The following is a 13,484-nucleotide window of genomic DNA, read 5'->3' as shown; positions in this document are numbered from 1 at the left end:
ACACATACAGTCTCATTCCGTTTACAAAGTTCAAAAACGGGCGCATCTACTGCTTGGAAAATGTAAACGTAGGTGTAAAGCATAACGAAAACAAGTGGCTATCATCAAAGTGAGAAGAGTGGTTACTTCCGGGTGGAGAGACGGGGATACGATTGGGGAAGGGGGTTCTGTGGCACAGTTACACAGCTGTTTATTTTATTACCACAATATTCCTTACAATATGCATGTTTTATATATTCTTCTTTAAGAATTTTTGTAATTAAGAAAGAGATATTCCAGATGCCTTTGCTGGGTTCTCTGGGCAGCTCAGTCTTCGGCTCCCTCCTTCCTCCTTCGATAGCAGCAGGTGAATGGGCGGGGCCATCTGCACCGCATCGCTCGCAGAACATGGACAGGCACATCTCAGAGCACACACGTTTTCACAGCACAGGCTCTATTCCTCCTCGTTATCTCACATAAGGAAAACGCTATGTGCGTTTAACACTTGCCATGATGTTCACTGATGTTCACTGGCTTTAGTGCTTTTAGTATTTGGAATAAATTGGATTTTTAGGGTACAGCGTTTCAAATTCTGTTCTTTGGTTTGTATAATTTCTAAGAAACTTCCCTACTCAACTGTGGCTCACTATCAAGGCCGGAATGAGTTATGGAGTCACAAGTAAGAGATGAAGGCAATTTAATTTATTATTCGTAGTAAAAAGTATTTATTTCCAAATGTACTTTTAATCTGCTAAAAACCACAGTTTTATCCAAAAATGTAAAACAACTGAGGAGATGGCTGGTGGTGTTTCTATCTTGACTGTGTACACTGTGGAAGTACAGGTCTGCCCTGGTTTCCAGCTCTAGATTGCACAGGAAATTGCATGAATCACGCACGTAAGACACTAGACCGGCTCCCATAGCCTCCTTGGAGGATGGCCAATAGGTTTGATCTCTTTAACTGGCAGTGACTACCTGAGGCATTGCACTAAGGAGGAGCCTGGGGCCACAACAGGCTCAGAAGAAAACAGTGTTCTGACTGCCTGGCAATGGGGAAGCTGAGGCAGGAGCCATCCTGGTCAGCACATCAAGCCCACCCACTCTGCATGCTTTTGAGACCCACACCATCCAGCCGTCTTTCCCACTATTCCCCAGGGCAGGCGCAGGGTAGATATTCTTGACGGCCCCTCCCTGCCAACATGTGCCAAGCTCACTCCCACCTCCAGGCCTTTGTCCCAGATCTTCCCCCTTCCTAGAATTTCCTCCTCCAACACATCCGTAACTGCCTGTGGCACATGCCCCACCTGGGACACATGTTGTCCCATGCCTTTCCTAGTCACAACAGATGATTCTGAACTCTCCCTTTCCTGAACTCCTCTGTCCTTTCTGGACTGCATCAGACCAACTGGAACTTTATTAAATATAGTCTTATCTCGCTCATCAGATATTTCCCCACCCCCTTTCTTGGCTGCCCAAATAGAAGTAAACATTAATAGCTCGAAGGAAAAGACTGTCTCTTTTCTATTCTCACAGCACTTTGCTGCCACAAAAGAACCACCAAAACGTATTTGCTAATCGAATGACTGAGAGCTAACAGGACTAATTTCCTTCCTCCTACCCTACCCTGTTTTCACTGCTAACACCAGATGCCCTTTTTCTTGGTGTACAACCTCTACTCCAGTAAGGAATTCTGGACTCCCTGGCAGCAGTCCCACCCATCCCTCCCAGTGTTTCTGTAAGAGGCACCAGAGTGCTTCCGTAAGATCTTAGAGACCATGATTCCTTCCCTCAGAAGAGGCAAGAGTGCACGAGAACCGCCCCTGAGCATCTCCCGGGTTGTATTTATGGGGAGGGTAGGAGGAATCTTGGGCAGAGGCAGCCAGTGACAGCAAAGCCATCTCAAGGTCATTACCCACCACCTCTGAGAAGAAGGTTCTCCCACTTCCCAACCCAGCCCCCATCGTCACTATTGTTGGGTAACTTCCCACTGCTACCACTTGTAAAATAAACTAGGTCTGAGGGGTTTTCTCCCATTAGCACTTCCCGATCCCTCCCTCATCCTTCTGATTCATTCGTGGCCCTAAATATACCAGTGAGAGGTGGAATTCCAAGGAAATGCCAACAGGAGACCCCTGAGGCTGAAACGCAGTTCCATTAGAAGCCATGATATGAAGGCAATGTCCAAAAATGGCCAGGAAAGCCTGAAAGAGTTTCAAATTGGGAAGAGTCAAAGGGGATTTGTGTAGAGCCAAGAATTCAAAATCAACAAAACAAGATCAAGCAGAAGAAATGTAGAACTAGAACCTGCTACGCGGAATAGATGGGGTTGGAGTAATTTCTCCCAAGAAATGACTTATTATGGCAGCCATAGGTCAAGGCTGCCCATGCTTGTCAGAGGAAATGTGGGGGAGTGATTCTTGCTTAAGGGCCAGGGGGGGATAGGACATGAACTTCTTCCTCTGACCTTCCCTCCTTCGTGGAGGATCCTGGCCACATGGCCCTAAAGCAGATGGTTCCTGAAATACCTGCAGGTCCTCTCACAGAGGTCCCAAAGCCAGGTGACCTTAACCCCTTACCCAAGCCAAAGGCAACAAGCACAGGCTGGATATAAGGGAGCTGAACCATCCAGAATAGGGACCACACATTACTCCAGCTTCACAATAATTTTGAGTAGAGGAAGATTTTGTTTAGGGTTGTTCAAAATAGGAAAATCTTTCACCAAGATCAGGAACCTAGAAAAATATCCAAGCTAAACAGGGGAGCCCCATATTAATTTGCACCCAATCACATCTCTTCTCCTGGTGATTATGAGTGTGGGGTGTGAAGGGGTCGGGGCAGAGAGGCCCTGGAAATGCTTTGGAAGAGATTAAAGATGCAGGGCCAATGGTGTCAGTTTGGTGTTTTGTGTGTGTGTGTGTTTTAAATAATTTCAACTTTTTTGTTTGTTTGTTTGTTTGTATTTTGAGACAGTCTCACTCTGTCACCCAGGCTGGAGTGCAGTGGTGCGATCTCAGCTCACTGCAACCTCTGCCTCCTGGGTTCAAGCAATTCTCATGCCTCAGCCTCCCAAGTAGCTGGGATTACAGCCATGCACCATCACACCCAGCTAATTTTCGTATTTTTTGTAGAGACGGGGCTTCGCCATGTTGGCCAGTCTGGTCTTGAACTCCCAACTTCAGGTGAGCTGCCCACCTCGGCTTCCCAACGTGTTGGGATTACAGGTGTGAGCCACCCTGCGCAGCCAATAATTTCAACTTTTATTTTAGATTCAGGGGGGTACACGTGCAGGTTTGTTACACAGGCATGCTGAGTGACACTGAGATTCGGGGTACATTTGATTCTGTCACCCATGTACTGAGCACAAGAGGAAGTTTTGCAACCGCCCCCCACTCCTTCCTGCCTCTGAAGCCCCCAGTGTCTGTTCCCATCTTTATATCCATGAGTGCCCAACGTTTCCTTCCCCTTATAAGGGAGAACATGCAGTATTTGATTTTCTGTTCCTGGATTAATTTGCTTAGGATAATGGGTGCCACTTTTGAATCCTGAAAGATGATGAGTCATTGTTTTCATCTCCAGGAGGCCTGAAGGGCAAGAGAGAAGCCCAGACAGTGCGGCCTGCAGTCAGAGACCTGGACAGATGCCAGCAGAGATTCTGGGACTTCCTCATTCTTCTCCACCGTAAACCTCTACTGCCGAAAGCAATGCTTTTCCAAGAATGACCCTTGGACCACTTGTAAAAGGATCACTTTTTAAAATGCACATATCCTCGCCTCCTTCTTCCTATTGAATCCGAATCTCTGGACCTGGTTCCTAGAACTAGAATTTTTAACAAGTGCACTATGGTTTATTAAATTCATGAAAGTTTTAAAACCACTGAGGCAAGGTTACAACCTATTTCTCTTTTTGTTCTTTGCAAGACTCAACTGCCCTGCTTTTTCTGCCAGACCCAGGAAAAGACCATGAGGTCTCCTGTTGGGCTCCCCAGACTTTCTGAGACAAAGTTTTCTTTTCCGTTTAGACCCTAGGCCAATCCGCCCTCCTAGAATAGCAGAGACCTTGAATGAGCCCCATGCCATGTGCTACTTGTTCAGAAACTTGCTGCCAGCCCCAGCTCAGCATGCAGACTAGGTTCTCCTGCCATCTTGACCAGGCAAGTCAGCTGGTACCCCAGATCCTGTGGATTCAATCCATTTAAGGTTCTTATTTTCTTGCAACTCTGTCAGTCCCTTAAATGTCCCCAACTTTGCAAGCCTAACTGCAGCATCAGCAGATGGCGGAGGGAACAGAATGGCCTGACCCACCAGGAACTGCACATTCTCCACCCCTGGGAGCAGCGGCCACAACATTCACCCGGAGGGAGAAGGGCAGCAGGAAGGACGGGGGGTTACAGCCCTGAGCACCTACTCTGTGAAAGTCCAGGACAGTCTTCTCACATTCCACTTTGCTTTCATGCCTCGAATTCAGAGGGACCATACATTACTTCAGTTTCACAATAATTTGAGCAGAGGAAGATTTTGTTTAGGGTTGTTCAAGACAGGAAAATCCCTCACCAAGATCAGGAACCTAGAAAAAAAATCCAAGCTAAAAATCCTGAGTGTACCTGACCAGATGCCTCTGAATGCCTTCCACTCTGGGAGTGGGGCGGACCTTTATACTGTCTTCTGGAACATGCAAGAAGATGAAACACACTGAACAGGCATCTCTGCCAAGTACTTCTGCACTCAAATGCCTTCAGTAGGCTGAGCCAAGGTTGGAGGGCTAATTCCACTTCCATCCAGCACATTCTCAAAATATGCCAGGCAGAGCTCCTTCCAAGGATCGACAAGCTTACACAACCAAAGTGTGTTGGATGAGATCAGTTCCACCAACACACACACACACCCCTACACACACATCTACACACACACTCATACACACACATCTACACACACATATCTACACACACACACCTATACACACATCTACACACACTCATACACACATACATCTACACACACTCTCACACACACACATACACAGACATCTACCCCCACACATATCTACACACACACACACACACACATCTACATACTGTCCTGCTACAACCCCCAGTGAAAAATCAAACACACTTTTCTGGGAATTACAGGAGAGCAAAGTACTTTGGGATTAGAGTAAAAGAAGGTCAAGCTCTGAATAAGGTCTGGGGTTTAGAGGTTTGGCTAACTCCCCAGAAAGATTGTATCAGCAGGCAGAATCTGGAGCAGCCAGATTGCTGACCAAGAACCGATTCCCCTGCCATAGAAACGTGTCAACAAGCTGGTGCCCACTAGGTTCCCAGGCCCTATCACTTACCGACTATTCCTGTCTCACAGGAGACAGACACCCTGGGCAGAGACCCAGGCAGCAGGCTTCCCTTTCCCTCCTTCCTAAACGGGAGTTTTTAATAAACAGTTACCCTGTTTATCTTTTGTACCTTAGGTGTGCTGGAGATGGTTCATTTAATCATCTGGCCCAGTGTGCTTATAAAACTTTTGTCAAATACATTCCCCTTTGCAATTTTTGCCATATGTATATAATATATATAATGCATATATATTACACATACCCTCACCTCACTGTTCTAATATTTATTATTTTTATCTAAATCAACTTTTTGTTAATCAGATTTTTTACTGAGATAACCGTAGATTCATTTACATGCAGTTGTAAGAAACAGTACCAAGCGATTCCTCATACACTTTGCCCAGTTTCCCTAAATGGTCACATCTTGAAAAACTATGGTATAATATCACAAAGAGGACATTGTCATTGTTGCATTCTATCTTATTCAGATTTCTCCAGTTTTACTTGTATGCACTTACGTATGTGAGTTAAGCTCTATACAATTTTATCACCTGTGTAGGTTCCTGTGTCCACCACCACAGAGAAGACACCAAGCAGTGCCAAAGCCACAGGGTCCCTTATGCTGCTCTTTCAAATCCATGCCCACTTTCCTCCCCGTCCCCCACCCCTACTTCCCCTTACCACAGCCCCTGGCAATCAGTAATCTATCCTCTATTTCTAAAATGTTATATAAATGGAACCACGCACTGTGAAACCTTTGGGACTGGCTTCATTCACTCAGCACAATTCCCCTGAAGATGCACTCGAGCTGTGCGTATCAGCAGTTTGCTTCCTTTTAGTGCTGAGTAGTAGTCCACGGTACGGAGGCACCACAGTTTGTTTAGCCATTCGTAGCTGAGGGACATCTGGGCTGATCCCAGTTTAGGACTATTACAAATAACGTGTCTATGAATATTCATGTGCAGGTTTTGTGTGAACATAAGTTTTCATTTCTCCAGGATAAATGCCCGAGAATGTGATTGCTAGGCCATATGGTAACTGCATGTTTAGTTTTATAAGAAACTGCCAAACTGTTTCCCAGAGTGGCTGTGCCATTTTGCATTCACACCAGCAATGTATGGATGACTCAGTTTTTCCATATCCTCACCAGCATTAGGTGTTGTTGCTGATTTTTATTTTAGCCATTCTGATAGGTTTGATGATGATATTGAACGTCGTTTTACATCCTTCCTCACCATCTTCTATTCTCTCAGATGAAATGTCTATTTATGTCTTTTGCCCATTTTAAAAATTTTTTCATATAAGTTTTGTGAGTTCTTTATACAGTCTACATACTAGTCCCTTACAGATATATAGTTTGCAAATATTTCCTCCTAGTCTGTAGCTTGTCTTTCATCCTCTTCACACATCAATATTTCACAAATATTTTTAAGTTTTTAAATTTTAAGGGTGTCCAATTTATCAGTGTTTCCTTATATGAATTGTGCTTTTACTAAGTCTAAGAACTCTGCCTAACCCCACATCTTTAAATTTATTTTCTTTTAGAAGTTTTTCTAAAAGTTTTAGGGGTTAACATTTTACATTAAAGCCTGTGATTCATTTTAGACTAATTTTATATAAGTTTGAGGTTTGTTTTTGTTTTGTCTATTGATGTCCGATTACTCTATTTGTTGAAAAGGTCATCAGTTGAATTGCTTCTTCTGTTGAACTACCTTTGCATCTTTGTCAAAAAATCAGTTGAGCATATTTGTGTAGATTTATTTCTGGGTTCTCTATTCTGTTCCGTTGATCTATGCATCCATCCACTGCCAATACCATACGGTCTCGATTACTGTAGCTATATAGTAAGCCTTCATATAGAACAGAGTGATTCTTTCCATTATATCCTTCTTTGTCAGTATTGTTTTAGCTATTCAGTGTCTGTGATTTTCCATATAAATTTTAGAATAGGCTTATTTATGTTTACAAAAAACCTTGCTAAGATTTGACAGAAACTTCATTTAAACCTATAACTCAATTTGAAGAGAATGAACATCTTTACTATGTTGAGAATTTCAATTCATGAACATAATATGTCTCTCCATTTATTCAAGTTTTATTTGACTTCTTTTATCAACATTTTGTACTTTTCAGCATACAGCTCCTATATATGTTTTGTTAAATATATGCCTAAGTATTTCATTTTCTTTGGAGCAATTGTAAAGAATACCGTGTTTTAAATTTCAGTTTCTGCATATTTATTGTTAGTATTAATATATAGAAATCTGATTGATTTTTCCATGTTGCTTTTGTATCCCACAACTTTGCTGAACCCACTTAGTATTTTTAGAACTTTTTTGGTATATTCTTTGGGCTTTTCTGTGTAGATAATCGTGTCATGTGCACAAATCAACTTTTTTAATATTTTAAAATAAATTTTATATCACTGTCATAAACACAACACTAGTGTCAACTATCATAAAGAGAATGTAATCCTAAAAATAAATATGATAAGGACAAAATATAATTAAACTCTAGTTAGAGACAGTTGTCTGCAGAGGGCCCTCAATCTTAGATTTTTCTCTCTCTAAGGCAGAATAGCAAGTATAAAAATAGGTGTTAAAAACTTAGTGGCATCAGGCTCACTTGGAACATTCCCCAGGACACACCATATACTAAGCCATAAAACAAGCCTCAGTAAATGTAAAATAATTAAAATCATACAAAGTATGTTTCAGATTACAATGGAATTAAATTAGAAATGATGAACACTCAAAATTTGGGAATTGCACAAATATGTGGAGATTAAACAATATGCTATTAAATACATAACGGGTTAGAACACAAATTAGAAAATATTTTAAGATTAGTTAAAAACAACATATCAAAACCTATGAGATGCAGCTAGAGCAGTGCTTACAGGAAAATTTATAACTATAAATGCCTACATTCAAAAAGATCTCAAATAAATATGCTAACCTTTCTCCTTAGCGAACTAGAAAAAGAGGAACAAAGCAAATCTGAAGCAAACAGGAGGAAGGAAATAACAATTAGAGGATAAAGAAATGAAAGAGAAAAACAATGAAAAGAAATAACTAAAAACCACTGGTTCTTTGAAAAGGTCAACAAAACTGACAAACTATTGGCTAGACTGAATGAGAAAAAAAGAGAGAAGTTTCAAACTTCTAAAATTAGGAATGGAAAAGGAGACATCACTACTGACCTTACACAAATTAGAAGGATTATTTAAATGGTCGTGGGATTAAGAAAAAAAGATTATAAGAGAATACTATGAACTACACAGCAAATTAGATAACACTTAAAGAATTGACATCATACAAACTAGACAATTTGTGCATTAGTAAAATAATACCTGCAATTTAAAGATATAAAGTTTGTTTAAATTAATGAGTTTTAAAATGAAACAAAAAACCTAATTGGTCATTTGGGAGGGTATTATAGAATCATTTCATTACTTTAAAACCTTCTAAATACAGAATATATCAAACATTTTCCTTCCCTTTCATACTCTTTCATATACACTGTACCTCAGTATAATTAAATATTGTAGTTGATTTGAGGAAGTTTCTCTATGGATGCACTGCATGCAACAAATGAAGAAGGAAAGACAGAATTTGAATGTCACCATGTTGCTAACCATAATCACTTAACAGATTACCAACAGTTAGATTCTGACCAAGTCTAAATCTAACAATTTATTTAAAGGGCATAGGGGAAAAAGTTAAATAACACCGTTAGGAAACAACAAGGAAAATTCAGACTTCATAAAGCTGTGTAGGAGAGATGAATCTGTTTATTCAACAAATCAATTTCAAAGGGAAAAAAGGCAGGGTAGGGGTAACCCATGGACTAAAAGATTGACATGTAACTGCCATTCATTGCAACGTATAGACTCCATTTTTCTGGATTCAAACAAAGTGCATTTTAACACTGTATAGTTGATATTAAGGAACCATTTAATTTTTTACATGTTATCATATAGTATTGTCATGTGTTTTAAAACACAATGCTTATCTTTCAAAAAATAAATCTAATATAAAATTTAAAAAAAGAATTGACATCATGGAGACCAGGTTGATGTAGAGAAACAAAAAGAAATGACATCAATCCTTCACAAACTCTTCTAGAAAACAGAGGAGGTGGGAACTCTTACCAACTCATTCTATAGGACTGTTATTGCCCTGATACCAATGCTAGACAAAGATATTGTAAGAAATGGAAACTACAGACTAATATCCTTTAAGAATATAGACATAAAAATCCTTAACAAAACACTAGCAAACTAAACCCAGCAATGTATAAAAAGGATTATGCATCATGACCAAGTGTGATTTATCCCAGGAATGCAAGACTAGTTTAACATCCAAAAATCAATTAACATGTAATTACATATGCAAAAATTGTTTTGGAAAAAATCCAACATTCGATCATGACAAAAAACCTTCAACAAACTAGGAACAGAAGGAAACTTCTTCAACAGAATAAAAAGGATATATGTAAAACCAGTTAGTGTGATACTTACTGGAGAAAGACTAAATGCTTTATCCCTAAGATCAGGAAGAAACAAGAATGTGCACTCTCATTACTTTTACTCCAGATTGTTTTAGAGATTCCAGCCAGAGAAATTGGTCAAGAAAAAGAACTAAAAGGCACCCATATCGGAAAGAAAGAAGTAAAATTCCCAGATATTATCTTTATTCCCAGATAATATAATCTCATATATAGATAACTCCAGATAATTTACTAAAAAACAACTAAAATTAATAAACGAGTTCAGGAAAGTTATAGGATACAAGATAAACATACAAAAGTCAATTGTATTTCTACACACTAACCAAAAGCAATGCCATAAATAAGAAAACAATCCCATTCACAATACCATCAAAAAATATCAAATACTTAAGAATAAATAAAACAAATGCAAGACTTGTAAACTGAAAGCTATAAAACGTTGCTAAAAGAAATTAAAGAAGACGTAATAAAATGAAAAGACATTTCACATTGATGGATGGGAAGACTTAAAATTGTTAAGATGGGATTAACACTTGAATTGGTCTAAAGACTCAACATAATTTCTATTAAAATCAAAGTTCCCTTTTGTTTTTCAGAAATTAAGAAATAGATCCTAAAATTCATATGAAAATGTTAAGGGTCCAGAATAGTCAAACAATCTTGAAAAAGAGAACAAAGTTGAAGGACTCACAATTTTTAATTTCAAACTTACTACAAAGCTACAGCAATCAAAATAGTATAACACTAGTGTCAGGACAGATGTGTAGATCAACTAATAAAGTTAAGAGGATAAAAAAATAAGACCACATTCGTGGTTGACTAGTTTTAGACAAAAGTACCCCAAAAGATTCAATGGGAGAGAAACTATCTCTTCAACAACTGGTGTGGGGGTAATTAGATATCCACATGGAAAAAGATTAATTTGGACCCCTATCTTACATTACATACAAAAAGTAACTCAACATGGATGACAGACCTAAATGTAAGCACTAAGAAAACATGAATAAATATTTGTGATGTCCATTTAGCCAATCACTTGTGAACAAGAGATAAAAGAAAAACATGATAAGCTGGACATAAACTTTTGCACACAGTAAAAATTGTGAAAAGACAATCCACAGAATGAGAGGAAATATTTGCAAATTATATGTTTGATAAGAGACTTTTATTCAGAGTACATAAAGAACCCTTACAACTCAATAATAAAAAGACAATCCAACTAAAAATTAGGCAAAGGATTTGAAGAGACATTTCTCCAAAGAAGATATACAAATGGCCAATAAACATATGAAAAGATATTTACTATAACATTATTAGTCATTAGGAAAACCACAATGACACAATCTCACACCCCCTGGGATGCCTATAATCAAAAAGGCAATAAATGTTGGTGAGGATATGGATATCTTGCAGTTACTTTGGAAAACAGTTTATGAGTTCCTAAAATTATTAAAAAGAGTTATCATATGACACAGAAATGCCACTCCTAGGTACATAGCCTAGAGAGATGAAAACATACATCCACACAAAATTTGTACATGATTGTTCATAGGAACATTTTTCATAATAGCCAAAAAGTAGAAGCAATTCAAATGTTAATGTGTAAATGAATAAATAAAATGTGGTATATCCATACAATGAAATACCATTCAGTCATAAAAATGAATGCATCATTGACACATGCTTAACTGAAAGAAGGTGGTCACAAAAGACCACATATTGTACGATTCCATTTATGCAAAATGTCCAGAAAAAGCAAATTTAGGGGAACAAAAAGGTAGATTAGTGATTACCAGGGCTGGAAGGAGTTGGAAATTGAGAGTGAGTATAAATGGGCATGACGTTCTTCACAGAGTGACGGAAATGTTCTAAAATTAGATATGAGATGATTGTACAACTCTAAAAATACACTAACAGTCATTGAACGGTACACTTAAAACAGGTGATCGTGATGTTTTGTAATTTACCTCAATACAACATATTAAATGTCTAAAAATTTACAATGAATTAGTGTCCAACTAGTCTTTCTCACTGACCTAATCAGAGTTTTAAAGGCAGTCAGCTTCTTGTTGCCTGATTCAATAACACGTACCATCTAAAATAACTGTGTATAACAAAAGATATACATGCCACACTTTAAAACACAACTACAGGATCTCAAGGAGCCACATTCAGACCTCACTGAGGCCAAACAAGAGGAGAAAAGATATTACCAAGGAGGCTGGATGCATGGGACAGTGGCCCCATGACACTACCACTACAGGTAGCAGCTGGATGGCCCTGCATTTTCTCCCACTGGGATAGAGAGGCTGTAAGTTAATTCACAGTTGGAAGTGAGATGAATAGATTATGTTAGCTGGGGCACATTGAAAATTGCACATATAAGAATCAGCTGAGCACAAATCAGAACGCTCATCAAGAAGAATGCTGTACCTGTGCATAAAAGGTGAATTCCACCCCGAAACACAGCGTATCCTTGAGTGCTGGTAGCCACATCTATATGTCACAGATAAGTTTTGTCTGGCCAGGCTACACTTTTCTAGGAGCTATCCCTCTTCAAGACCACCTGCCTTCCCATTCTCATAGTAATGTTGGGAAATACCATCTCGTACTACCAATCCCCTCCTGGCCACACACGCCTGTTCTTAACGTGGGGAGTTCCTCCCTGGCATTTTAGACTGGAAATGAAGACAATGCCAGGCCAGCATCTCTCCAGAGACTAACTCTGGAACATGTCAAATGCCAGAGCTGAGGGCAGTTCTGTTTTTACCATGTGGATAACAGTACCTTCCAATAATTCCCCTTTCTCCTGAATTTCAATTGTGTTTTGGATCCACGTAACCAAGAATCCTAACTGATACTATGCAAGTTTAAATCGTTCTCTGCTTAAATTCTAGTCCATCAGCATTCCCACGATACACAAAACTTGGTTCCACTCAAAGGTGCACATTAGTCCCATAATTAGGGGGTTTTAGAGATAGCACCTTCTCTCAGCAAAGGTTGTCTCTACACACCCACCTCATCCTTCCCATGACCAAGGTTAAGGTGATTCTGCTGGGAACACTAGACAAGCAAGCTGTTTGAGGTTTACAGTAAAGGAGGTGGATATCTGAACTAAGTCTGGGAAGTCTGAAGATCTGTCCAAATCCCAGAAAAATAAACGATTAAGTGGTGTTTATGGCTGTTATTATAAACCAACCAGATGCAAGGTGATACAAACTTTTGAAATCCCAAAGAAACAGAACAATTTGTTAAATGCTATGTTAAGAGCTTTTGCAAGATCCATTTCCATCGACTATTTATTTCGCTTTGGTTTAATCACATTTTGATCAGCAAAACCAGAAGCATGATGTAGTTGTCTTTATAAAAATCAGCTACTAGAATTCCTGAGAATTAAATTAACCGAGAGAATGGAGATACCACAAATTCACTATTTCCTTTTTTAAACAATGTATTTATTTAGTAAAATAGCTAGCTTACCAGGCTAGGCAAAGCTATCATCAAATCTCTAATTCATGTGTACTGGATCCCCACAACCTCCTTTCAGATACGGGAAGTTCAATAACCCAGTACCACTGGGGGAAGTCAAGGTACTCACATACAATGTGTCATATTCTGATTTAAGAACAAAATAGTGAGATTACGTACTTGACTATATTCTTAAGGTAAAA

General features: G+C 39.2%; 1 protein-coding gene across 5 annotated transcripts in view; it reads right to left on the bottom strand.

Annotated features, from left to right (window-relative positions):
- Positions 1 to 13,484, bottom strand: part of RAB31 (RAB31, member RAS oncogene family) — a 151,208-nt gene that overhangs the window by 34,429 nt on the left and 103,295 nt on the right. For 3 of the 5 annotated variants that reach the window (XM_077974641.1, XM_077974642.1, XM_077974644.1), the window contains one exon: positions 2,070 to 2,180. In XM_077974641.1, coding sequence (XP_077830767.1) covers positions 2,070 to 2,180 — 111 coding nt within the window. 5 annotated transcript variants of the gene reach the window in all.

Source organism: Macaca mulatta, chromosome 18 (assembly GCF_049350105.2).
Source record: "Macaca mulatta isolate MMU2019108-1 chromosome 18, T2T-MMU8v2.0, whole genome shotgun sequence".
Taxonomy (NCBI): domain Eukaryota; kingdom Metazoa; phylum Chordata; class Mammalia; order Primates; family Cercopithecidae; genus Macaca; species Macaca mulatta.
The sequence above is the reverse complement of the archived record's forward strand: the minus strand, read 5'-3'. Positions and strand labels throughout refer to the sequence as shown.